Source organism: Lepisosteus oculatus, chromosome 10, assembly GCF_040954835.1.
Source record: "Lepisosteus oculatus isolate fLepOcu1 chromosome 10, fLepOcu1.hap2, whole genome shotgun sequence".
NCBI lineage: Eukaryota > Metazoa > Chordata > Actinopteri > Semionotiformes > Lepisosteidae > Lepisosteus > Lepisosteus oculatus.
The window spans coordinates 19810114-19837355 of NC_090705.1; the positions used below are offsets into that span (position 1 = coordinate 19810114).

Consider the following 27242-nt stretch of genomic DNA (forward strand, 5'->3'; position numbering starts at 1 on the left):
CAGTATAATTACCAGGTACAAATGCTTTTCTATAGTGATGATATGGTTTTGAACTAAAGTACTTTTGTTTAGGTAGGTGAGCGTTGATTTTTGGCAACATGAATTCTTAGGTAGGACAAGTCAGGACATTCATGTGTCAGCAATGTGATTGTATTAGGGTGGTTACACTGAGGAGCTTGCTTAGGGATTTACAGTGTGCAAAGTACTGAAATGTCTGACTATTTCTGTGGATGAATTCAGTTTTTCTTTATTGATTCAATTAAGTTGTTGTGTGAAGTGGTTTTACAAGTATACAAAGACATGATCTAGCATTTGAGCAAAACTATAAATAATTATTGGATGGAAAGAGTACAAAATTAAATTGTATTGCCATGATTTTATTCAATACATATTTACACAATATTTCCCACTGTATCCTGCCTTCATGATACAATTTGCCCTCATATAGGACACTATAACAAAGTCCAAATCAACATTCATCACAGTCATTTATGTAAAAAATAAATTGTTAGACATTGGTTTATAATTCATAAGGATTTGGTAACATATTGTTAAGTAGTTACTTAGATTGTTACTAATACATGCAAATGATCATACTAATGAGTTTATTTTTTGCATGGGTTTTGAGATTAAGCACCATTAAATATTTATTTGTACATACTCAGTGATGTGAATAATGAGTTACTTCTTCAATTTTACTGGAACCTCAAGATTCAATAGAATGTATTTTAGCTCAGTTTGTTGACTCTTGAAGCTAAGAATGTCAAAGCTAGCTACAGTTTGAGAGTCTGGGAGATATTTATCTCATTCATAAACCATTTATAATAATACCTCTACATTGTGTTAGTGAAATGCTAGATTTTTTTTAATTTTTTCAGCAATAATTGAAATGTCAACTAATTTTCATGCACTAAAGCTGAGTTACCTACAGAAAGACAGTCATAATATTGAAATATACCAACAATTGCATTTGTCTTTGGAGACTTCTTTTAGGTGTGTGATTCAGAGCTTTAAAGTGTGAGAAATGAAGAATGGAGTAAAGCAGACTGTTAAAAATAAGTATTAGTATAATTATTTTATCGTGCCTGAAAAAGTAAGCAAAGCAGTCAAAGCAGACAATTGTATAGAATCGAATTTAGACAGTCGTAAGTGAAATGAAATTTGGTTTGAAAAATTAAGAGCAGAGCTTGTGCAATGTGGAATGCACAGACTGTGGTGTATTGTATAGCATTCTGATGCTCCATTTCCATTTGCAGTACATTAACAAATTTCCATTGATTTTCGAATCTGTCAGACATTTTATTGCTCTCATTCTTATTTAATGTCTGCATTACTCTTGTATTATGACACTTTTTCAGAGACTAAACAAACAAAATTTAAACCCACAGAATCTAGCAGCTTATGTGGCTTAGTTTTAGGGTATCATGCTAAACAAAGTGCCCTCTTCTATAGCCCTGAGAAACAGCTGCACTACTCTCCCCACCCCATCTCTTCACTGAGCTTTAACATCTAGCTCTGTTGGAATTTAGCCTGAGAATGGCTTCTTATACTAATTCAGCTGAACTAAGCTAGATGCTAAGCTAAGGCAGAAGTTCAAGTCACTGAACTGACTACAAAAACAAGATTCTTGTAGAGCAAGAGCCCTTAACAGTCTCAGCTATCTGGGGAATATTCCTTAAATTGCTCTGCTATGCACCTTACATAATGGCAAATATTAAAATACTGGCCAATTCTAAACCTAAGTCCATAAGTTACAATTAAGTCTAACACTTAAGACTACTAAATAAGCATATTGGAAAACTTCATAATGAACAATGGCATAAATTATTAACAATGAGAAACATTTATTTATACTCGCAGTGCAATTGTAAAACCTTTTTTTTTACCCAGGGGTAAATTTGACCAAAAAATATGTTTCAGGTTCCGACTAAATTTAATATAAATATTTATATTGCTCCTTTTCATTCCTTGACTTTTTTAAGTTTGCTCCATAAAACATTTAGAATTACCCTTGCATTAGCTTAGGAAGCATTGTGCAGAGTGAAAAGCTCTGAAAATCCTCCTTTACCATTTATGAAGACTATGCTTTAAATGTACTGTTGGAGCTGTGCCTCCTTTATACTGTACATCTTAATTTTATTGACATTTAAACAAAGATGCCAAATATGACCAGCTGCTACCAGTAGAATGTTCAGAGTTAAACATGCGTCCACAGCTCTAGCCCTTGAGGTCCAGAATCAGGGTGGATTTTTTAGTATTCCTCTTTTTACAAGTGACAGATGTTAGGCTAACTACGTTGCTCTGTGATTACCTGAATCAGTTTAATCTCCCTTTTTCACATAGTGTATAAAAAATGTACGTGAAATTTTCAAGTCATACAGCAGAACCCGATGGTTGTGCTAGAAATGTTTATCGGTGGCTAATGTAAGACATTAATTTCTTGAGCACAACTGGATAAAAAACTACAATGACGGGGTTTATAGTTCCTAAGAAATTCTGATTCCTCTGTTAATATTACATATGCACTTGCAAATTTTTCAATGCCGGCACCAGTCTCATCTACGTTTTAATTGAAAGAAACACAACTGATATTAGAAACATTAAGCATTACCTTGCAGATATCAGGAATGCTGTTTCTGTGAACTGAGGCACTCCCATAAGTGCCAGTTTCAAAAGCTTTGAAAGTTTCACTTATGTAGGTCCAGTATTTTCAGCCAGCTTGTAATTCTGATTCCTGAACCTCTCTCAAGAGACACCACATCACCTAAACCCAAATATTCTCCTGGTCTAAACCACTGAGCCAGAGATTAATCCCTGAGTATATTTTAAACTGTGTCAAGTTTGTCAGAGAAAAGTTGCCAGTTTACAAATCAGTTAAAACAAAGCTGACTGAAGCACTGCAAGGATGTTCCTGCTGAGCCTCTAGTGGTTGGATTGCAGGTTGGTAATCACATTGGAGCCCTTGATTTTAATCTTAGCCCTTGTGATGTTGTTGATCCAGCCATTAGCTTCACAAGCTGGCTTGGAGGTGCTGTTACTGTTTTGGTTTGTCAGTGTAATTTAGGAGAAAAACTCGCAGTGCCCCGCGGGCTCGATTTTCCGCGATGCAGGGCCGAGCTCCACCTTACAAACCCTCTGTGCAAACTTCAGAGAGCACATGGTCTCCTCGACATTCCTCTCCAGTGGGGAGATCTACAAGAAACAGAAAATGGAAGTCAGACTACTGGTTTTAGCAACGTACCTGGAAGTACAGTTACAACTGAGAACAAGATGCATTTATTGACCCAAAAGAATTAGGGAGTGCGATCCTTCACTCAATTAACTACAGACTGAGCTGGAGGTTGAATCTGGGACGAACGGGATGCAGAAAGACAATGATCTCAAACATACGAGACCTACAACAGCATGGCTGAAGAAGATATTTTGTCTTTTGGGTAGATCCTTATCCCATGCAAGAAAACTTCAAATGTCTTCTATATGAAGTAGCTCTGTAAGGACAACCAGTTGAATGCTAAAAGACTGATAAACAGCTCCAGGAAACATCTACTTGGAGTCATTATTGCCCAAGGAGGCACCAAGCATTATTTTTTACAAATATTGTACATCTTTGTTGTCTACATAAAATAATGTTGTTTTCCTTTATTAAGCCTCACATGAAGATGTTAGCCGGCTCACAGGTATTTTCTCTGCACTGTAAATTGTGGTGAGAATATAAAACATGGACTTAAAAATTATTAATCCAAAAATGGTTTGGTTGGTAACCAGATGTTCCAGGTGACTTACCACAATCATTGGAGATGGAAAACAGAAAATGGACAGTGGTACTTATTTTTATTGTTATGTGGTAGCTCAAATACAGACACAGTGATGAAAAATGTAAAAGTAGTCATAATGCAAGGAGATTGAACAGCTCCCAATAGTTTGACCTCTGATTCTGCCCTATGTTTCTCCACCTCCTCTTGGACCCATACCTGTACCACCATCACAGTCTTGTTGCCTTTGCCGAGAGAATCTTGCAGCAGGTAAGTAAGTCTGGAGTTTCTGAAGGGAATGTGGGTCTGCTTGCCCCTCAGAGCCTGGATGACGTCCCCCAGAGCCAGCAGGGAGCGATTGATGTTCTGGGCTTCCTTGAGTCTCTCACCTTCAGCCCCAGACTTCCACACGCGCTCTGAACCCGCCAGGTCCACCAGGTTCAGCTTCCCTGGACATTCCAAACACAAGAAATGACAGCTGTTGCACTGCAGCCTTTCTGTGGGGCTCATTACAAAAATCAATGTATTATGCTGCAGTCGGATGTTGACAACAATGATTTTCTATCAGTGCTATAAGTGTGGAAGAGTGACTGAATAATCCATTGCTTGGCAAAAACTGAATAGAACTCCACACATTTTTAACTGCTGTATCTAATACAGGGTCAAGGGGGTAACAAGGCAGGATACACCCTGGATGGGATGCCAGCCCATGACGAGAGACACAAAAACGTACAAACTCACACCAAGTCCAATTTCCCCTGAAGCCAATTACTCTTCCAGTATGTCTTTGGGCTTTGGAAAGAAATCTGCACAAACACAGGGAGAACATGCAACTCCATGCAGATAGCAGCCCAGGTCTGAAATCGGTTTGGAGCCAGCACTGGGAGATGGCAATGCTAACCACTGCACCACAGAAATATTTGCTAAGAAAACTTCAGTGAATTCAAGATTACTTTGGGCTCTGTTTTCCGAAAGCCAAACAACAAAACATGCTAAAGAATAGCTCTGCTATAAATGTCTACAAAATGGTCTTCTGGTGATGCTCTTTGAAATTCCCTTGCCCCTGACCATTCTTTCCTCTTGAAATACTCTCTTTCACATGGGCCGAAAAATTCAGAATAGGGTTCAATCCCAGCCTGGACAGCAAAAACAAGCTTGAGAGTCTCTTGTTGGCATTGGTCTCTGCAACACACTCTACGACACTGTGAAAAATTAACTTCTGGAATTCCATAAAGACCGGGGTCTCCAGTTTCAGAGTTACTGCATGGCCTGCACTCTTCCTTACCAGTGGTCTTGGCCCCGTTTGCCAGGTCCGTGCCAGTGACAGTGACAGTGAGCAGGGCATGTGAGCGAGAGCTGTGCTGGTTCATCTTAGTGCTGTAGGTTATCCTGTTCTTCCGGCCCAAAGCTAATATCTGCACAAATGAAGAACAGCATTGGCAGACACAAAGGGAACTGAATAATGAGCATTACAACCCAAAGGGCTGGACATGAAAATACCCATGTAACATTTTAATGTTCTAATTATTCTTAATCTAACCGCAGTTTGATTCTGTCAATCAAGTCACTTTGTAAGAGGATTGTATTCACTTTGAGATACAGGTTGTCTCATCAGTTCACAATTTTACTTGAATGTGTGTCATTGGGTATCTTCACTGGGAGGACTGGGCTGTATGATGTGGTTGGAAAAACAAAAAACCCATAAACAAACCATGATCTATATATTTATTCTTGCCTTGTGTAGAGCAAACAAGAGACTTTAGAGTTGCTGTTTTTTTTTTTTATATGGCCACGCAGGTTTAATTTGATTGGACAACTGGAACAATTTCAACTTTCTTTACTTTAGTTTGGAATTTTCCGGTTAATTCCTTTTAACTTCCCCCTTCAGTTAAGGATTTCCAATTGTCAGTTGAGTTTAACTGCTACAAGCCTTGCCCAGGCACAGTAAGGAATGAGAAAAGTCCTTTCTGAAAAAGGTCTGTTTCCAAGGTGCGCACTCTTGGCCTATCCATTATCTGCCTACTACCCTACTGTGAGCCCCAGGGATCTGTAGTGGGATACCTTCAACAATACACTCCTCTGCCTCACACACATGAGCTAGCTGTGTACAGACAGATACTTGAGGAACCATGCTATGCTCTGGCTAGGTACCTAGCAAAAACACTCAAAGAAGCAATGCTTGAACTGCCTACTCTCTGAACCTGAGAAGTCACCTAATGTAGTCCTGAAGTACAAATAGTCACCATTTTGTCTAATACACCAAGGGTATGTGTTCAACAGAACTGTAGGAGGGAGGGGGAGCTCAAGACTCTGGGAAGGGAGAGAGACTCACTTTCCTCATGCGCTGGAAGCTCTTGACCTCAATGACTCTCAGACCTGGAACATGCAGCTGTCCAGTCCCATCTGGGTTCATCTTAATGTCGAGTTTCTCCCCAGGATCCTTACTGAGTAGATCTCTGAGGAAAACAAAATTCTACTGAACAACCGAAATTCATGTAAACCAAGATTGTGCATGATTGGACAATATACCATATTGCAGGGGTCTCCAACCTTAGTCCTGTAAATCCCAAAACCAGATACCCTAATAGGTCACCATAAACGACCTACACACTGGCACACACCCTATACCAGCAGCCATATCACTCTGCAACTCACAACTGGCAGCCCACTGAAGCTAAGCAGGTGTGAGCCTGGACAGTACCTTGATGGGAGACCTCCTGGGAAAAACTAAGGTTGCTGCTGGAAGAGGTGTTAGTGGGGCCAGCAGGGGGCGCTCACCCTGCGGTCCATGTGGGTCCTAATACCCCAGTATAGTGACGGGGACACTAAACTGTAAACAGACGCTGTCCTTCGGATGAGACGTAAAACTGAGGTCCTGACTCTCTGTGGTCATTAAAAATCCCAGGGCACTTCTCGAAAAGAATAGGGGTTTAACCCCAGCGTCCCAATGGAAAATTAGCCTCCTGATAGTCCCCATTAAATCCTTCATTACTCTGTTCTCCTCCCCACTGAGAGCTGCTGTGTGGTGAGTGTACAGGTGCACTATGGCTGCTGTCGCATCATCCAGGTGGATGCTGCACATTGGTGGTGGTGGAGGGGTCCCCAATACCTGTAAAGCGCTTTGAGCGGGGTGTCCAGAAAATAAATATTAGGAACTCTGGTGTAGGTTATAGATCAATTAAGCAATTAATGTTAAAATGTACACTGGTCCTTGTGAGCTTAATGATTTTCACATTTTTGTTCCAAATGATCTATAAATTACTTGATTGAAAACACCACCTGTTTAAATTATCATAGGTAAATTGTTCCAGGTCTACCTATAACAGCTGCTGGACTGGGGTTCTCCAGGACCTGGGCTGGAGACTGCTGCAATAGATGTTTCATTTATGAGTTTTCATATGTTTTTAATCTGTACAGTATTAATGAAGAATTATCTTGATTAAAATATGTTATCCACCCTAAACAGGTTTCTTTTCAAGGTTTAGAACATATAAGTACAGAACTTCTAAAATTACTTATTTTGAACTTTAGAAAGATTTTGATAAAATAGTAAGAAAACTTACTATAAACTATAAAATTCATAATGTAATGATAATGTAAATAAATATACTGACAGGCTTTAAAAACACAATGAATGCTTTTAGCTACAATGGAACAACTAATAGGTTTATTCCATGCTGAAAAGAGAAGGAAGAAAACGCAACGTTTTGGCCGTGGAGCCTTCTTCAGGTATGTAGAGCAAACAAGAGACTTTAGAGTTGCTGTTTCTTTGGATATGGCCACGCAGGTTTAATTTGATTGTGATGACTGGAACAATTTCAACTTTCTTTGCTTTAGAATTTTCCAGTTAATTCCTTTTAACTCCCCCCTTCAGTTAAGGATTTCCAATTGTCAGTTGAGTTAAACTGCTACAACCCTTGCCCAAGCACAGGAAGGAATTAGAATACACACACCTGAAGAAGGCTCCACAGCCGAAATGTTATTTCGTTATTAACGAAAAGATATTGTACTTATATTGTACAGGGAAGTGACACACAAATACTCCAAAGTTGTATGTCATATGCTGTAGAGACACACTAGGATGACAAGGATGACAGACAGACAGACAGGTAGCATAGTACCTGAGCACTTCATTGTAGATCTCCATTACACTGAGGGTAACAGTGTAGTTCCACATATCCTTCCTCTCCTGGATCTCACTAAAAAGGTGTTTTAGGGCTCGTTGGTTTATCCCTGGGTTTTCAACACTGCCCTGGAAAAAATAGCAGAAATCAAAAAGAACTTATAATTTGAAGAGGCTACGTTCTACAAATTGGCCACAACAATATATTAACAATATATTCAAGATGCAAAATGTAATTTTGGATGTTCAAAACATTTTTTTCATGTTTCACAAGATGCTTTTTTCTGCAACTCAGCATTGAGAAAATATAATATTTGGGAGTTAAGTTTAACTCAAGAATTGTGAGGGGGAAACCTTTTTATAATTGTAGCCATTGTTTCTTAGAACTTTGTAAAAGAATGACAATATAGTAGAGACCTTCCAAAATAATGAAAAGTATAATTAACTCATTCACAAGCACTATTTAAATTGTTTTGGCATGTTGCAACGTGCATTCTCAAAAGAATCTGTCTGTACTATGCTCACAAATGCTAGCTAATACACACCAAAAATGGAAGTTGATGTTCTGCTTCTTTCGGTACAGCTAACACTACCTCTCCTACTACTGCTGCTATTAATTATAGAAAAAAAAACTAATTAAACATATTTTTAATAGGAATAATACTAGATTTTTAATAGGAATAGTGCCTGACATGACAAACTGTGTGTGCTTATTGTTGAAGGACAAATACAGCTGCCTTTTAAATAAGTATTGACCTACTATACCTTCTGACTTATCACTGCAAGAATGCTTAAAACAGTAGTTTATCCAATCTGGCACTTACGTCTCTGTACACTCAGCAGCTATTATAATTTACATTGCCTGCATTTGAAGTACTATTGTGCAAATTGAGTTTGATTATAGATGCTGATATCAGTGGTAATAAGAATGAGTTACAGTACATTTCTTTTTGGAAATATACAAATTATCCTGCTGTACAGTTCCTTGCTGCCGCACTCACAGTGGTAACAATAGTCCAGACAGCACTGCAGAGCAATAAAAATTTCCTGTTTCTTTCTGCTGCAGTGCCTTAATTTGATCAGCACCGGTTTCTGGTATTCATTGCTTCAGGAACCAGATCACCTTATATGATTAACAACTTAATACAGATCCCTTACTTTAAGTAAAATTACTATTTTACTAGTGATATCCACAATAACCAATACACAATATAACATGACCTAGATCTGTGAGTGTAATAATGCATTTGATAATTACTGTGAACAGCCTTATAATGTATTCTACCAGATTTCTTAGTCAGTAACAACAGATATTTTGTTGTGCAATGGATGAGGATATAAAGACCCAATTAAATTTTCCTGGCACAGTGCAATCTGACGCAGTGCAGTCCTGTTCTGCACCTACTGTAGACCCCACAAACCAACCAGTGAAATAATTCTTCAAGTCCCATTGTTTTGCATGTAGTGAGAAAACAAAATCTGCTTCACAGGTCGCATTTATCATTTGCACTCTGCAGTGTTAAGCAGAGTCCTCCCCCCCATCCCAAATCCGCACCAGAGGTCCAATGTGATTTATGTGAATGCAGGTAAATGCAGATCACCCAAACAACAGCAGGGAAGCCAGTATAAGCTGGCAATTTCACTAATTCTTCAGAGAATCATAGCTCAGAATGTAGCCAAGGATAATACCTCCATTGTGTAGGTTTTCCCAGAGCCAGTCTGCCCATAGGCAAAAATGCAAACATTGTAGCCATCGATGCAGGAAGTTACCAGAGGCTCAATCTCCTGAAACACCTATAAAAGAGCAACATCACAAATTCCATCGAATCCCTGCTCCAATACAATCTTTCCAAAGATAACACACTTATTTCATTTTTAAAATAAAATTAAGAAAAGAGGCCTGGGTAGGTAATTCACACCCAAAGACAACAAACTGGGAAATTTCATAAACCTCTCACATTATTAGGATACAATGTTAAACTCATGAATTTGGGTCTCTGGCAGTGTTCAATGTCAACATAAAAATGAAAGATGAATTTGTTAAATAGCTTCTAATTGACTTAAGATCCTCTTATGTGGTTAGAATAAACATGTATTGAATTTTTGGACAGTTTAACACAAGTGTAATTAACACGATTGAAGAAATTGATTTACTTTGCTTGAAGGTTGTTTTGCATTCTCTGAATTTGGTGCCCCAGTTAGAATAGAGGAACTTATGGATTTGAAGGTACAGTATTTGAACCAAAACTGGAGTCTTCTGTCATGAATATCAAACATGGTCAAGTTCAGTGTCCAAATGGTTAAGAAAGCACAGCACAATGTTCTTAGTTATTCATCACAGACTTTATCAAAACATGTAGAAGCTGAATAAAGCAGATCACATGCTCAGGTCAAGTGATCGGGAGGGCCTGAATACGTTCTGTATGGTTGTTTGGTCAAACATCGCTCATGGGAAGTTTAAGGCCCTCCTTTCCTTATCAAAGCCAAGGGAGAGTTCAAGAAATACTGGTTGCTGGGTTAAAATAAATTAATTTCTAACTGTTTTTGACATGCTTCATTTATAGACTTCATTACAATTCATCTGGATTTTCATGCTAAATCAGCTTTAAATTTGAGATCTTCTAAGGTATGAATGAAACTGGAGGCTGCTGTCTATCCAGATGGTGGACTTTGTTTAATTCCATACTGGAGCTTCTCTGTGGATCCTGGAAGGAACAGCAGTGACTGCAGGTACAGTAGTGCACAGCGGGCCAGTACCTCATCCTGTGTAGCCTGAGGCTGAAAAACCTTGTCCAGCTCGAATGTACGTTCCCGGCCTTTGCTTCGGACAATGACAGCTGATTCATTATTGGGGTCGGTTGTCACCACAGTCGTTTGTCCTTCCTCCTGCTGGTCTTCCACCAGAACAGGCTTCACGCGGCACAGGACACGAATATTGCCTGTCATATCACACACAATGCCAGTGGGACATCTTAAAGACATGAACACCACAAATCCTTTCTGGTTTGGTTTGCTCCTTGCTGTATTACACTGTACTGTTCTGTGTTAGGCTTGTACTGCAGGAGCAATATTCCATGGTCCTGGATAAAATACCTCCAGTTAACTTCAGCAAAAAAAAACATTCCACACAGGTTATTATTCCTTATTTGTTCTATTAAACGTGATTAATTTGGACTTCATAAGAAGAAACATTAATACAGAAAAACCTTGCATATACTTAATTAATCATGCATATTGTAAATAATGGATTAACACTACAGCAGAATTTGGTTTCTTTAATTTAAAAGAAAACAAGATTCCTATCATTGTTCCAAATTCCATTCTGTGTTAGATGATTTCTAACAAATTTTGAATAAGGGGCAGGTCAGAGAAATCAGCTTACACTTCCTCACTTTCCCCTATACAGTATGTGGCTGCAGGCTTCAAAACTGTAAATCGTGACGTGTCTTTAAAACTTTATTGAAACAGGAAACCTTGTTACCATACCTTTGAGTTCCACCAGTTGCTCATGGTACTTTCTACGCAACGCCACTTCCTTCCTGTATTTCTCCAGAATATCTTTATTGGCCTCAGACACCTCAGTGATTGCGCTGCACAGCTGATGAGAGCAATGAAAAGGGTATTAAAAAGCTTCTGGATGTGTCACAGGAAAGGTACCAGCAAGATACCAACCCAGGTCATCATTCCTGAGCAAAGATACATTTGTTGGTATTTACGACCTCACTTAAGTCTTTCAATTCCAGTGATTTTATTACACCTTACAATGGATGGTACTGGATTTAGCACGTTAATCTAAAAGAAAGCCTAAAACTGAAGTTACAAGTTGTTACAAGTAGGATCTCATCCAGGATCTAAAGAGCTCATCCAGGATCTAAGGATCATCCAGCCATTTCTTGAAGCAACAATGGAATTCAACTTGGCGGCCGGCTGGATAGTTTGATCCAGACCCCACAAACCTATGTGTGAAGAGGTGCTTCCACATTTCAGTCTTAAATACACTTCCTCTTAGTTTCCACTTGTTTCCTTTATCCAGAGTTATTGCTAAAGTAGTCCTCTACATTGACTTTTGTTAAAGAGTTTTCCATTTTTCCATAAAGTCCTCTATGGCAGTTTCCTCTGTTCAAGACTAAAGAGGTTAATCTTTAACCTAAAAAACTGAAGGTCAGGAAATAAAGGCATCATGTGCTCAAGCCTGAGTCATGTCACTTGCTCACAGTGACCTTCCCAAGCTGTGGTGCAAAGTGGGCTCAGTGCTGCAGAAGGTGGTTTGAGTTTATTTGGTCTGGGTGCTTTCAGCTCCTGGAGAAACAGCCTCCCAGGAGCTTGCAGACTCACAGTGTTGTAGGTAAGGGACATTCCCCTCCTTCAGTCAGCACCGCACCACCTGAATAAGGCTTCAGAGCCGGTCAAAAGATTAATGACTCAAAGGTGGGAAGGTTGGAGGAGTATGTTTATACTTCCTCACTCTCGCTGTGTGTAGTTACAGGGTTTGTAGCCATGAACCAAGACGAGAAACACAGATGGTGGCTATAAGTTGTGTGTCTATCCATCCATCCATCCATTTTTAACCACTTTATCCAATACAGGGTAGCAGGAAAGACAGTGCCTATCCTGGCAAGCAACAGGCGGAAAACAGAATATACCTTGGATTGGACACCAGTCCATCACAAGGCACACACACACGGGTCAATTTGACAAACGCCAATTCACCCGCCAGTATATCTTTCAGTCTGGAAGGAAACAGGGGAATTCAAAGGAAACCAATGCAAATGCAGGGGCCCATAGCTACAAGGCAGCAATGCTATCCTTTGTGCTACCATGTCCTTGTGCAATATTCCCATTTTAAATTAAAGACAACAACATACTGCATATTAGCATTAAAATGGATAAATAGAGCATGCCTTAAAATCACATCACTCCCATCGTAAAACATGCCCGAACAGACCTGTTTCTTTGCCTCACTGATAGCGGCACCATAGAAGTCGGAGAAGCTCCGGACCTGACTGCGCAGGCTGCTGTAGTTGGCCTTCACCGCGCGGAGCGCAGGCTGCAGCGCTGACAGGCGGCTCTGCAGACCTGCGGGATAAAAGACCAGTACCTTTGTGTGCAGAGCCAGAGTAAATCCAAACAGGACGAAAACAGCAAGACAAAACCTGGAAGCTGGCACGGATAAGCTGAAGGAGGACAGCCCGGGGGGAAACTTGGGGAGGCCTTATTTCAGCAATGGAACCACAAAGACTGAAAGTGATGCATGATATGTTTTATCTGGTGAACCAGCAAACTGTAACAAGGATATAACAATTGATCTTCTAATCAAAACATGCAAGAGCTCCTAAGCTCTAGAACTTGGCAGACTACACAGTGAGGTTTTAGCATTAACTGCAAAGAGGGCTATAGAAAACATGAAATTCTAAGGAAAACATAAGCCATAGTGAAATTATTTTTAAAACAAAGGAACCTTGTATGTGTCACGACCGCCAGGCAGTTAAGACCAACTCTTAAGCGATCTAATCAGCACCAGCAGCGGGTGATTATTAACAAATGCATGGAGAATGGTGAGGACAGTTTGTTTGGCTATCAACAAGGAACCTACCTCTACGCCTGCCTTCCAAGAAGCTCGGGCCTAGGTATATCGGCCCTTTCAGGATACTCTCCCGGATCACCCCGTTTACCTTCCGTCTTGCACTTCCCCCCACTCTCAAAATCCACCCGTCTTTCCACGTCTCCCTCCTGAAACCCTTCTACCGCTCACCTCTTGTGGCTCCCCAACGTTGCCCGCCACCCCCACCTTGCATTCAGGGCCACCAGGCGTATACAGTCCACAAGATCCTCGACTCTAGATGGAACCATGGTACCCTTCAGTATCTAGCCGACTGGGAGGGTTATGGCCCCAAAGAAAGATCTTGGGTTCCGGAGAAGGATATTTTGGACACTACGCTAATCAGAGACTTCCACAGGGACTATCCTGATCGCTCTACCTGGGGTTTTTCCCGTACCCCATTTATTCTGGATATTGGACTCCCCTTCTGCCTTTTCGACTTTGGACCTCGCCTCTCGCCTCAGACTGTTTGCCACCTGTGTTCTCCCTGGATTATGACTTACCTTACGCCTTTTGACCACGACCTTGCCTCTTGTTTTGGATAGTTCGCCTGCCTCATCTACTACCCGTGACTGCGTCTGCACAGGATCCTTGTATCTCCCCACCAGGGATTCCTAACAGTATGTTTCTGTGTATGGATGGAAATGACCACTATAATAAGGAAAATTCAGTATAGCTACAAAATTCCCCCTATGAGAGAACATTACTGTATGTTGAACCCCCCGTGGAAAGATTTACTCCAATAGTTACCTGTGAATTGCTCTTACATTGAGTGCAGGGGGGAGATACCTGTGAACTGCTCCCGCAGGTGCTGAGGGGAGATACCTGTGAACTGCTCCCGCAGGTGCTGAAGGTGCTGCTCTGAACACTCCGCGGCCTCTCTCACTGCCTCCTCCTTCCTGGCCTCCAGGTGCCCGATCTCTGTCAGCAGCTGCTGCCCCAGCCTCCCGATCTCAGACTCGTAAGCCACAATCTAAATCAGTGAGTTCAACACAGATCACAAACACCATGGTGTGTTTCAGAACGTATAGTTCTTTTAAACTAAAGAGGAGGCTCACGATGGTGTCACTAAGTTTTTTTCTTATTTTTAAAATGTCAATAGGAAACACAAACCAATTTAACATGATGTAGAAAATATCTGTACCTGCAAAACCAAGGCCATGCTTACTAGGAATGTACAACTACTTACAGTGCTGATTGGTAGTTGCTGGAATGTTGTTTTTAATCTAAATTACCTTTTTCTGCAGGCTGGCAGAAATTTCTTCAGAATCCCTGAGCTGCCCCTCCAGTTCCCTGTATTTTTCATTCTGGCTGGACAGCTTCTCCGTCAGGTGCTCATTCCTCTCTCTCGTCTCGGCCAGCAGCCTGAGAGTTCCAGGTGAGTCCACCTCCACAGTCTGTGTGACATACTGCAGGATTCAGACAGCCCCAGACCTGTGTCAGTGGTCCTCAATAAAAATGTCTAGCACAGGTTTCCCTGTGACACAAATACTTCAACACTTTCACAAGTTTTCTTTTGAATGTAGTAGAAGCATTGCACTTACTGAAGAAAGGCACTCTGCTTTTGACATTCTTGATTTTGAAAATTGTATAGTTTTCCATTTTAGATATAAACTATAAAGTAGCTTACTATCTGTTAGATAAACCTTTAATTTGTATTGTACATATATTTTTTTTCAATTATACAAGTGAATGAATAGAATCAGTGTATATGTGTTCCTGGTTCAGTCTATCTCTTACTATTGGGGAAGGACTGACACTGGGAAACAGTGCTGCCCAGCCCTGACTGTGGCTCAGCTCTGGTGGCAGAAAAGCAGCCTCAGAGGAAACTCAGCTCTCACAGACATGCACACGTGCGAGACCCATACTGTCCTCGTACCTTGATCTTGGGCCCTCTGCTCCTCTCCTTGTCCAGCTCCAGCTGCAGCTCCCTCACCCTGTCCTCTCGGCGATGCAGCTCCTCTTTCCTCCTCCACTCGGTCTGCTCCGCCTCTCTCTCCAAGTGAGCCAGCTGCTCGGCCCGGAGCTGCAGAGAGCTCTCCAGCTGCTGAACCCGGCTCCGCAGAGACTCGTTTTCCTGGAAGAGGTACAGATTTTCAGAGTGTAGCCACTGCTTTTGTGGCTTCGGTATTTGTCTTTCATGTTTGAACGTTCAGTTGATACATGACAAGGTACACTCCATAACTTTCTAGTGAAAGATGAGTACGCTCCATAATATTCAGCTAAGAGATGTCTGGATGCTCTCTCTACCACATTCTACCAAGAGATGACAGAGTACACTCTATAATATTCAGCTAAGAGATGACTGGATGCTCTCTCTACCACATTCTACCAAGAGATGACAGAGCACACTCCGCAGTATTCTGCTAAGTGATGGCAAGATAGACTCCATAACGTTCTACTGAGAGATGTCAAGATACACTGCACAACATTCTACTAAAAGATAACAAGATTCTCTCTATATAATGTTCTGCAGAGAGATAACAGAACGCTCTCTGTATAACGTAAGAGAGAGATGACAGAGTACACTCAAGAATCGAATCTGACTCTATGAGACTGTGAGTTGCCTGGAAGCTGAAGCCAAGTTGATGGGAGATTTGCTGCTGATTAAATCCAGATAATCAAAATAATTAGCTGCTTTTAGAATACAGAGTCCTTGTAATTCGATGCAGCAAAATAAGTAAGAAGGATTTATAACTCATATTTCAGTTTTTTTAAATTGAATTGCCTATTTTTTATTGCTCCAAATTTCTAATTGCTAAACTGACAAATTTAGCTTTGACAGAAATACCTTATAGGCAGTGTGTGGGAAGTGACAGCTATTCACACCTTGTTCCAAAACGTTTGTCAGGGAACAATTTTTCATGCCATCAGCCCCACAGTGCCCACAGGGGAGTTAGTGCTTATTGATGAGATCACAAGCTAACAGGTGCTCAGCAAACCCAGTATTTTGCACTAATCTGAAGATAACCTTTTCAGCTTCTGGGCAATCAAGAGTAATCCACTGCTTAGAAAATACAGTAAATGGCATTCCCGAGCCCACACAATGCCTACACTGCAGGGCTCAACCTGTGCCCTGACTGCTTTTCTTTACTGCTGTTTGAGCCACATGGGAACCCATAGAGTAACTGCATTGATGTGTTCATCGATCCTGCCCAAAGTGTATAATTCAGGTGGGTAGTTGCGTCAGCATGTGTAGGCTGCAAAGGAACAAGAAATAGGTTTATTCCAAGCTGAAAAGAGAAGAAAAAAAACACAAAGTGTTTTCTTTCTTCTCTTTTTAGCATGGAATAAACCTATTCCATAAAACATTGCAGGTGTTTTATGGAATAAACACCTGCAATTATGTTTAAAACAATAATGTGTTCTGCAAATATTGTCAGTCTATTATGGCAGGTTCGTACAGCATGTAGGGATCAAGAACCTAAATCTAAATGAAGTGGAAGAGCTTAAGAAGAGACTCCTCACCTTGATGAGCGCAGTGCTGGATTGAGCAGGCAGGAGGGAAAGCTGCTGTAAGAGGCCCTGAGTCATGCTGAGGCTCTGCTTCAGACTCTCATTCTCAGCTGAGAGATAAAGGGCTCGTTTCTCTGAATCAGTCACTCCCTCGAAACAGGAAGACAGGAGAACCACTTCATATGAGAAAAATGTATCTCGATAAGAAGCAACCATTCTATGAGCTTATAACAGCATACATAATTTTTTTCCTGGCCTACTTTCATCCCATGAACCCTAAAAAAAACTGCAGACTGTAACTAAGGACACTGCAGCGCAGACATGCTGGGCTGGTTAGCTACTGGTTTGTTGTGGAGTTTGTAGTGCATGAGTTCAAAAAAGGTGTAAAGGCAAATGAGTCATTGATATTGACAGCAAGTGTAATTAGTCCGAAAGAACAACAGCAAAAATGCAAATCTGAATGTTATAAGCAGAAGATAATTGTTTTACTGTGATCAAAATCTATATTTAAATTATGCCATTTTTCATTGTAGTTGACAATGTGTCAAGCAATCTCATACAAAATAAAGATAAGGAAAGCGCAAGTTAGTATTAGTATACTATTAGTATTAGTTAGGGTTGTACTTTTTAGAATGAATCGTGCAAGAGGATTCCGTAATCAGTTTTTTTATGCACCTTGATTTCAACCTTAATTCTATAATGCATGATCTCTTAATTAAATGCTCTCAAATTTCAGACAGACTTCTGAAAGGGTGGAACATTTTTATTTTAGGTACTGTACACTGAGGTCCCCTGAGGACTCATGAGTTCATATTTAACAGGCATTCGACTCACTGTCTCTGTTCTCAGCCGAGTCAGCTCCTCTTCTCTCTCCTCAATACGCTGCTTCAAGTCCTCAATCTAAACATAATGAGAGCAGTGAGACACACCACGTGGACAGCTTTAATGCCTTTCTAAAGGAAATCAGGATTTCAATCATACAACCATCCTATTAAGACCACAAACATATTCCATACCTTTCCCCACCAGTGAAACAGATATATGCGTGCAACTACAGCTGTATAGGACCATCACTCTATGATAATGTACTCATAGGACTCATTGTTGTCCTGGCAACAATGTATTGTTTTAAACTGCTGTCTATCACACTAATTTCATTAGAGTGCAAAAAGAACTTAAAAAGCTGACTGTGAGGTCAGTCACAGACACTGGAGAATGGGTTTCCTTGTGTAGCCTATGCAGACCAGAGAGTGAGTACTTTTGTTTTTGGTTTTGTATCCTGGGACAGGCTGACTGGCTTGGGCTGTATGGGCCTTTAGCCTGGCTGCTGTGCTACTGTTTAAAGATTGTCTCATCTTAACTCTCTGCCACACTGCACCACTTTGTAGGCAGTGGAAAATTTCACTGCACAACATCTTCTGCCATTGGAGAATTCTATGCAGTCTAGGTTTCAGGGAATAACATAAATCTGTAACATGTTCACTGAACTGAGTCCTGGTGCACTCTCCCCCTCTAAACTCCTAGCAGTGATGTGCTCAGATCTGCTCTGCCCCTGCCTGAATTCACAGTTCAAGAGCCACACAGCACCACTCTGTAGACAGCAGAGAAGTCAGCTGTGCCACAAAATTAGATTTTTTGTTGAGTCAAAATACTGCATTATCAAGATTTCAAGGGTGTGATATTATTTCTGTAGCATGCTTACTGCATTGCACTCTGTTACAGACGCACCCACGGAGTCTTCTATATACTGTACGTGCAATATTGATTGATGTTGTTATCCATGTAGCGGCACAGTCCCATTAGATGGTCATTTTAAGCATTAATCAATAGAGCAATTATATTCTAACTCTTTAACTCCACATTATATCTTCTTTTGCTATGTTTTTCTACTAAATGCTTCACACAATAGAAATGGCTCATTGGTATTTAACTGTAGTTGCACAGAGCTCAGTCATAATTCAAATAAGCCTAAACCTAAATAATATGTACTTTGTGTACAACTGCTATTCATCAGTCCCTAGATGGTGCATGAGGCCAAGCCCCTGATAAAGATGTTTGTTTCATGCTTCAATCACGTGTTGTCAGGGCTGCAGTTACTTTGTGTCAGTACTTCCTATTTTAAGAAAGCAGGTCCTAGTGAGAGCATTACCTCCTGCTGGAAGTCCTTGGCTATGTGCTGCCTGTCTTTTTCCCTCTGCTCCAGCTGCCTTTGCAGACTCTGTAGCTCCCCCTGTAGGCTGCTCCTCTCCCCCTGCAGGCGACGCAGAGACTGTACCAGCTGGTGAAGGCCGTCCTGGGCTCGTGGGCTCAGCATGGCAGGGCCAGAGCAAGGAGCAGACACACACTCTCCTGCCAGGCAGGAAGTCAGAGACACTGGATTTCACAGTACTGCTACCACTTATAATAATTTACAGGACATCACCAGCATGAACACATGCAGCGAGCTGAGAAATAGGTGTAAATACGAAAAGCCATCAGTGCCTGTCATGGTCCTGATAATTTCTCAAAATACAAAATTATTTCCAGGTGGAACAAACTGATGGACTAAACCCCAATAGAATTTATGCTGATTGATGATTGAACCTATTTTGTGATGACAGTCCACATATGAATTCTAAAATATCCTACAAATCACATCATTGGTGGCTGTGGTTTCTGTTTTCTTACTGTTTTAAATGGTATAAGACAATCATTGAACCATTTTGTTCAGCATTCTAGTATTTCCAATTATAATGTACATAACCACAATAAATTACCTGCAGAAAAAACAGGGTGTTCTGTTAAATGGGGACTGGCCTCTTTGAGCAACTATTTTTCACTGGAATGAAACCTTTTAAGACCTACCAAGAAAGCTGTAAGATGGTTTCTCTTTTTACTAGGCTAGAATACAATTTTATCAATTTCTGTGAGGACAACTCTGGTTAATTATTATTTTAAAATTGTTACTGGACAAATAGTGATTAATTTTTCTGACAGATTACCTGGATATAAACTATGAAAAATTTGAACTTGTTTCCTTTAATAAGAATGAGATACTACAAATACTAGAATAATATAAAAGAAGCACTTGAAAAGGAGAAATGCAGACGTGTTGTAGGTTCTCATGTTTTAGATGGTTAAATGTATAATGCAATTTTCTCAACTGATGAAAAATGTTTTGGTGTTTGGTGTGGTAAAGAATTCAATTGCAGATACTGCCAGAACATTGCATTGCAGATACTGCAATAAGCTAACACAAGCTCCAACGTCACACAGCCAGTACTCTGCCCATTAGAGAGCACTCTCTGGTGAATACAGGCTAATTATAGCACACATACTCATGACATAGAGGCACTAGCTTTAGAGTTCTCTAGCAGCATAAAGCACAGCACTTGGGATTTTATTATTGATGAAAAGCCACCATCATCCCCAAAGCCTGGAGGTGTTATCTTCTGGGCTTGTAAAGGAGAAATGTGATTCGTATCACCTAACAGCACCCCGAGCCATACTGTATCAGGCTGAAGGAACGCCTTCCTACACGAGGCAACTCTTGTTCATTTAACCCAGATTCAACACTGAGGATTGAGGCTTAAGGCTCTGCCACACATATTCAATCCAGTGAATGTTACTCTTAAGTGGTATTATATATTACAACAACATTTCAATTATTATATCTCTATTTGGATATGGAGTACACTTTGTGCACTTCTCCTGGAAGAAGAAAGTCATTAAAACATCTCCTCCAAGTTAGCTGTAAAACAGCAGTGTGAATAAAAACCCTGGGCTCCAGAATCTGGAGTGGTGCAGTTGCACTGCAGTTGTACCCCTGAGCAGAGGTACGTCACCCAGATTGCCCTTATAAGTTATGTGCTGCATAAACGAGCCTCCGTGTCCTCCTTGTAAATGGGAATTTGCTCTTAATTAACTGGTACTGAGCCCCACACCACGTCAGCTGGAGGACATACTGTACATTTGTGCTAGGCTTATAACTCGCTTGAGGTTTCTCAAAAGTTAGTTTGCCGGGTTTAACAAGGTCAATTTTTCCATCTGCAGTGATCCACAAAAATATATTTAAAAAAAAATCAATATGAATCCTGCTTTTGTTAACAGGTGTTATCTGGTACCCTCTGGCTGTGGCCTGATCTTCCGTACACACTAAATTAACACGTCTCAAACCATTTCCATGGGGACAATCCAATGATGAATTGTAACTGCGTACAGGGCTACAAACACTCACAGTAACAGTGATGATAATACTTAGAATAATAAACTGCCCTCCGGAATGCAAAGAGCAGCATTAGCCCAGAGATAATGTAATGCCGAGCACAGGCACGGTGTAAAGTGATAGTGTAGAGAGCCAGGGAGAGACTGGAGCAGCTGTCCGCGCAGAAGGCTCATGTGTGGTGTACAAGGTGGACAGACACCCTATTTGTGAGGGGGCTCTGCTGAGGCAGGCCGGAGGAGGTCTGATGGCTCACCCCTGGGCTGCGTGGCCTCCAGGAGGCTCTGCTGCTCGGCGATCGCTCCCTCCAGGCTGCCGATGACGCTGCCCTGGTCTCTCAGCCTCTGGCGGTAGGCGGCGCGCAGGGCCCGCAGCCTGCGGCGGTGCCGGGCCCTGTGGCGCCGCAGCTGCAGGCGGTGCTGCTCCGCCCGCTCCTGCAGCCGCTGCATGTGGGAGTACTGCTCCAGGAAGTTCAGCAGGTGGGACATCACTGTCAGCAGCGGGGACTCTCCAGCCTGGAGGAAGACGGGGTGTGCCGTTTGATCCATGTCTTCTCACTTTCAGCACCATTCACGGCTGCCCTGTATTCACTGTTCTACTGTATTCACTGCTGTACTATACTCACTGCTGCCCTGTATTTACTGCTGTACTATACTCACGGCTGCCCTGTATTCACTGTTCTACTGTATTCACTGCTGTACTATACTCACGGCTGCCCTGTATTCACTGTTTTACTGTATTCACTGCTGTACTATACTCACTGCTGCCCTGTATTCACTGTTTTACTGTATTCACTGCTGTACTATACTCACTGCTGCCCTGTATTCACTGTTCTACTGTATTCACTGCTGTACTATACTCACTGCTGCCCTGTATTCACTGTTCTACTGTATTCACTGCTGTACTATACTCACTGCTGCCCTGTATACACTATTCTACTGTATTCACTGCTGTACTATACTCACTGCTGCCCTGTATTCACTCTTCTACTGTATTCACTGCTGTACTATACTCACTGCTGCCCTGTATACACTGTTCTACTGTATTCACTGCTGTACTATACTCACTGCTGCCCTGTATACACTGTTCTACTGTATTCACTGCTGTACTATACTCACTGCTGCCCTGTATACACTGTTCTACTGTATTCACTGCTGTACTATACTCACGGCTGCCCTGTATTCACTCTTCTACTGTATTCACTGCTGTACTATACTCACTGCTGCCCTGTATACACTGTTCTACTGTATTCACTGCTGTACTATACTCACTGCTGCTCTGTATTATCTGCAGCATTATATTACTTACTGTTCTAATGTATTCACTGTTCTACTGTTCTCGCTATTGTACTGACACTGTTTTAACTGCTGCACTGTATTTACTCTTCTTCTGTATTCACTTCTGTGCTGCAATCACTGATGAATCATTTGAACTGAAATTTGTTGATCATCTGTAAGAGTGGCACAGTGGTTAGAACCACATTCACCACATTCCTCAACATACGTAAATATCCCACTCATGCTTCATGTCTAAAGGAGAGTCTTGCAGGATACCGTTATGCTGCTCCTCTCATGCTGTGTCTGTGAATCCCTCCTCTCTTCTGATTCCCGTCTAAAACAAAGGAAAGCATCAAGAGGGGAGGTTGCGCTGCCCTCGAAGCCTTCGTCACAGCACTCCTCTTCCTCACTGAGAGAAAGACTATCACTCTCAGAGATGCTGCCTGCAAAGGGAATACATTTCCAGACAGCAGAGTTAGAGAGAGAAAATACAGCTAAAGGAAAGACAGAACAAAAGTAGAGATAAACAATAAGACATAAATATACCTTCAACAGTCAGAAAGAGAGGAGATACAATCAGTACAATCAGAAAGAGAAAAGATTTGAGAGACACTACATAACCAGATAGAGAGGGTCAATCAGTGCAGTTAGAAGATGGAATGTACTTTGAAAGTCTTTAAAAGACTTTCTACCTTAGAACACGATTCCTGTTTTCTGTTTTGAGAGGACAGTATTGAATTGACCTACTGTAACAGACACAGTAGGACTGGAGCATAGGATTACTATAAAAACAAAATGACAGGAAATGAGAGGAGTCAGCCATGAGATATGATGCTAACTACACTGACTACACCATGAAAGATTTCTTCACAGAGAAGATAACTGAATTTATCATTGCTGGGACTGGCAAGGGGACATTTCCAGATCTGCTTCTTTAATAACAGAGGTAACAGTGCTACAGACTGGTGGATAAAGCCCAAAAATGCCTAAGAATGAAAACACTGCTTTTTAACCCATCAGTCCTTCCCACTGAACCCTGAAATCAAACAAACTGTTCATCAGACATGGCTGTACAGCTGTGCTAACAAATTGAACATCTGTATTCATCATCAGAAAACACCCTAACAGTGTTTCTGTGAAAGGGTAGAAACCAGGGCCTGAGTGAGTGAACAGAGAGTGAGACAAAATGTACATTAAAATTAAATAATTCCACATCTTTCAAAACAAGTCTTTAGAAACACAATAAAAACATTGTTATTAATTTAATGTGAGATTAATGGTTGTGTTTGGAAAAAAACAGAGAAATCTGCATAGAGAAAATGCATACTTTGTTTTAGGGATGAAATCCTACTGATTTGAGGTTCCCTGCATTGAGATTCATTAAGGTCTGAGTTTATTTGGATTCTACATTTTTTATATGACAAATGCTGAGTCAAGAGTTTTCCATTTGGATTCAACATTTTTTTATATGACAAACACACGTTTCCTACAACGCAAATTCTGGTCCTCATGATTATTTGAAATTGTGATAGATGTTTATAATTTCCTCATGAAGAAGTAAACACGTAAGTATTAAAATGCAAAGCAAATTTGAAAAATATCCACTTAAAGAGCAAGGCATACAAATGTTTAAAACATAATAGAGCTTAGAATTCAGTTCTTAGCAGGCTTGTCAAGACATTTACAGTCAAAAGTAATTTCTTAGGGCAAAAAATGGGTTCTGTGATATTACAAAGAGAAGTCACTCAAGGGCTGCATCTTTGATATTTATTTCTCCATACTGATCATTTTGGTTTATGATTGAAATGAAAGAGGACTTTGTCCCTCATGTTGTTCCTAAAACAAATCAGACTTTTGTCTTTGCTTGCCCCCTTCCATGAGATTTAGCATTTCCTGTCATATCAGCAGCCTTGGAGTATAGAAAGACACACTATATACAAAAAAAAACACAACAACCTAAAAGTGCCTAATAACAACAGAGATGTGTTTAGTGGATTAGCACTGATCATCACACAGCGCTTGACACAGATATTTATCTATTATCCTTCCCCACTGGCATTTGGAAAGCAGACAATTCCACTCTGATACTACATTTCTTGTGCATAGTAGCCTTGAATATTTAAACAGACAATGCTCTCACACAGTAATACCAGCTCTCTAAGCAATATCACAATACAGTGATCGCGAAGGGAGAGCACATGCCTGCTCATATCTACCAAGTATACCAGCCTCTCCCACAAGGAACACCTACTGTCTGAGTCTGTCAGACTGGCACCTCGCTCCTTTTGGAGACATGGAGCAGCGCCATCTTTTCTTCTCCTGCTCCTTGTTTCCATGGAAACACTGCCAGCAGCCTGAGGAGTCTGAAAGAAAGCAGAAGGATTCCAACAGAGGATCAGGGGTGCTATTATAATAGAAACCGTAATCCACACACCTATTCACCTCAGAGTACAAATTGAAGAGTACAAATAATGTCTGTGTACTTTAGAATATAATACTAGCATTATTGTGTAGACTTGTGGAAATCAGTCTGACTCTGCTCCCTGTGCTCTGCTGTCCCTGAAATGACTCTGGACACTGAATGGAGTGGGAAATTAGGAAAAACTGAACACATTGGTTTTATTTTTTGTGCCCCATACTACAGTGAATGAAGTAACACATTGAAGTTGTCAATAACTGAAAAATCATTAATCCCAGAAATTATAATGGCTCCTTAAAGCAGACGACACTCTGCCCAAGGGCTTAAAACTTCATTGAGGAGCCTAGTTGACCCTAATACACTATGAATATAAGAACATTGTAAATAAACAGTCCATGCAGCCTGTCGAACATGTTCAGTTGACTCTCATTAGGTAAGTGATCCAATGACCTAATTTGCCCTTGTTCCTTTCATGATACAGCCATTGGCTTCAACATCATGGCTAGAAATCTTGTTTCATACTCCCACAATTCTTTGTGTAAAAAGGTTTTGAACACAAATCCTTGTAGTTTCCACTCGCATTCTCTAGGTGTGTTTCGTTGTTGGTTTTGGAAAAATCTATGGGATTAATGTTGTCAATGCATTTGATGATTTTGAATACTTGAATCAGATGGCCTAGAATCAGATAGCTTTCCAGTGTATGACATCCTCTTCTGTTTCAGAATGCACAGGTAGTGGAATAAAATAGAAGCATCTGGATTTATGAGGACACCCAGTATGTTGAAAGCAATGTCTTCCAAACAAGTAACTACAAATTTCAATCTGGGGTGGCAACAGCCATTTTCCGCAAAAACAGTCTGCCGAGAACTCCATATAGTTGGGTTGCAGTGCACAAACCACTCATCACTTGGAATTCCACATTTGGTGAGATGAATATTAGACGAATCAAGCATTTCTTTGCTACTAGGAGTGATGTCTTCCAGGAAGACACCGCACTCCATCCACAAAGTACAGTATGTGTGATTGCCCAATGGTTTCATGGGCCTGACACTGATGACATACATATGTTACAGCCTTCTCAGTCACCAGATCTTGAACCCAGAAGAGGGTTCATGTGATATTCTGGAACGAAGCCTAAGACAGTGTTATCAAGACCTCCATCAACCAAGGACGAGTTAATTTGGGCTTCTTGCAAAATAAACGTGCTGCACCCCTCCTACAGAATTCCAGATTCTGTAGTACTGCACTTACAGGCTGTACTAGTCACATGGGGTGGCCTAACACCGTATTCAGTGACTCTACTTTGTTGATTCCATTTTTTGTCCACAACCTGTATCTGGTTGCTCTCCTCTGAATTGATTTTAGAGCAGCAAAATATTTCTATATTTTAATAACCACAATTGTACTGTACAGTATATAATGTAAAAATTATGTATTGTAACATGGGAAAAGTTATAATTATTTCAAGTGGATGATTATTTCACTGAAAAATATACTGTATATTTCCCAGTGAAATGTACATTATTAAAAAAAATCTATTTTAAAACAGCAGCTTTTGCTGTGGCAGAGTTCACATAGTGACATTCCCTAAACTAAACAGGATCTGTGAAGGTCAGTGCCATCTTGTGAAGAGAATGGCCATATATGTCCCAGCAGGAATCTTCTCAGATTCAACAGAAATACTCTTACCTGTGTAGGAACTCCACCCTGCAGCACAGGCCCTGCCTCCTCCTGCGATGTCTCCTCCTTCTTGAAGAGAGTGTAGAAAATATAGACGAGCAGGGAGTAAAAAGCATACATCTCCAGACCCGGACTTGAACTCACTGCAGGAATTAAATAAGTCAGACCTCACGGTTAAATAAGGTCTATATTCCTTGCAGCGTGCTGAGAGAATATACAGGACACAGTGAGTAAAACACAGTGGCACTAAACTCAACCAGCCTTCTAATACTGTTCAAGAAAGGCACATAAACCTTTATGCCCTGACTGGAGCTTGTGATCCCCTTCTCATACAATGGAGACAATAACAAGCTTTTCATTCTGACATTGGCAATTTCAATGTAACAGATGAATGATCTTCCAGATCCTTGCTTCATCTCCAGTAAAAATCAATCTGATCCTTTCTTCTCGCTCGATCAGTCCCTCAGCCCTTTCTCCTTCTGTCGCACATTGTTTCCCATACCCAGTTTCAAATTAAGCCTCCTTCATCAGTCTCTTCACTGCCCTGTGGGCGACTCTGCACTCACATTCCTTCAGGTTTTGGCTGTGTCCTGAGATGGAGATCAGCCCCAGTTGCAGCAGCAGGCTGCTCTGTGTTCCAGTACAGACTGGCCCTTACAGTGAGACTGCCCCCCTCCCTCATTCCACACTCTCTGTGAAGGCTGCAGTCGTCAGGAGCATGCTCAGTGAGCACAG

At 41.0% G+C, this 27242-nt stretch overlaps 1 protein-coding gene across 3 annotated transcripts; it reads right to left on the reverse strand.

Moving 5' to 3' along the window:
- Nucleotides 1-361: 361 nt before the first annotated feature.
- Nucleotides 362-27179, reverse strand: LOC102695999 (kinesin-like protein KIFC3). 3 transcript variants are annotated; one of them, XM_069194976.1, is made up of 20 exons: nt 27010-27179; nt 26517-26650; nt 24660-24771; nt 22685-22851; nt 21388-21646; nt 19080-19279; nt 17765-17830; nt 16943-17080; nt 15354-15551; nt 14710-14883; nt 14264-14447; nt 12821-12951; nt 11362-11473; nt 10633-10814; nt 9565-9669; nt 7874-8004; nt 6085-6208; nt 5038-5167; nt 3972-4201; nt 362-3192 (listed from the first exon to the last, which is right to left on the reverse strand). In XM_069194976.1, exons 2-20 carry the CDS (start codon nt 26625-26627, stop codon nt 3061-3063), a joined length of 2886 nt encoding a protein of 961 aa, XP_069051077.1. In that variant the 5' UTR covers nt 26628-26650; nt 27010-27179; the 3' UTR covers nt 362-3060. The 3 variants fall into 3 exon arrangements, with proteins under 3 accessions (XP_069051077.1, XP_069051078.1, XP_069051079.1); XM_069194977.1 differs by having other exon boundaries at nt 14710-14871; nt 26517-27179; XM_069194978.1 differs by having other exon boundaries at nt 14300-14447; nt 26517-27179.
- Between the last annotated feature and the right edge of the window lie 63 nt (nt 27180-27242).

Coding starts and splice junctions, on each gene's coding strand:
- LOC102695999 (XM_069194976.1), bottom strand. CDS start 26,627: ATGTATGCTTTTTACTCCCTGCTCGTCTATATTTTCTACACTCTCTTC. Junction 12,952..14,263: donor CCTGCGGGAGCAGTTCACAG/GTATCTCCCCCC, acceptor TTTATCCCGCAG/GTCTGCAGAGCCGCCTGTCA. Junction 6,209..7,873: donor ATCTACAATGAAGTGCTCAG/GTACTATGCTAC, acceptor TGTTTTCCTCAG/AGATCTACTCAGTAAGGATC.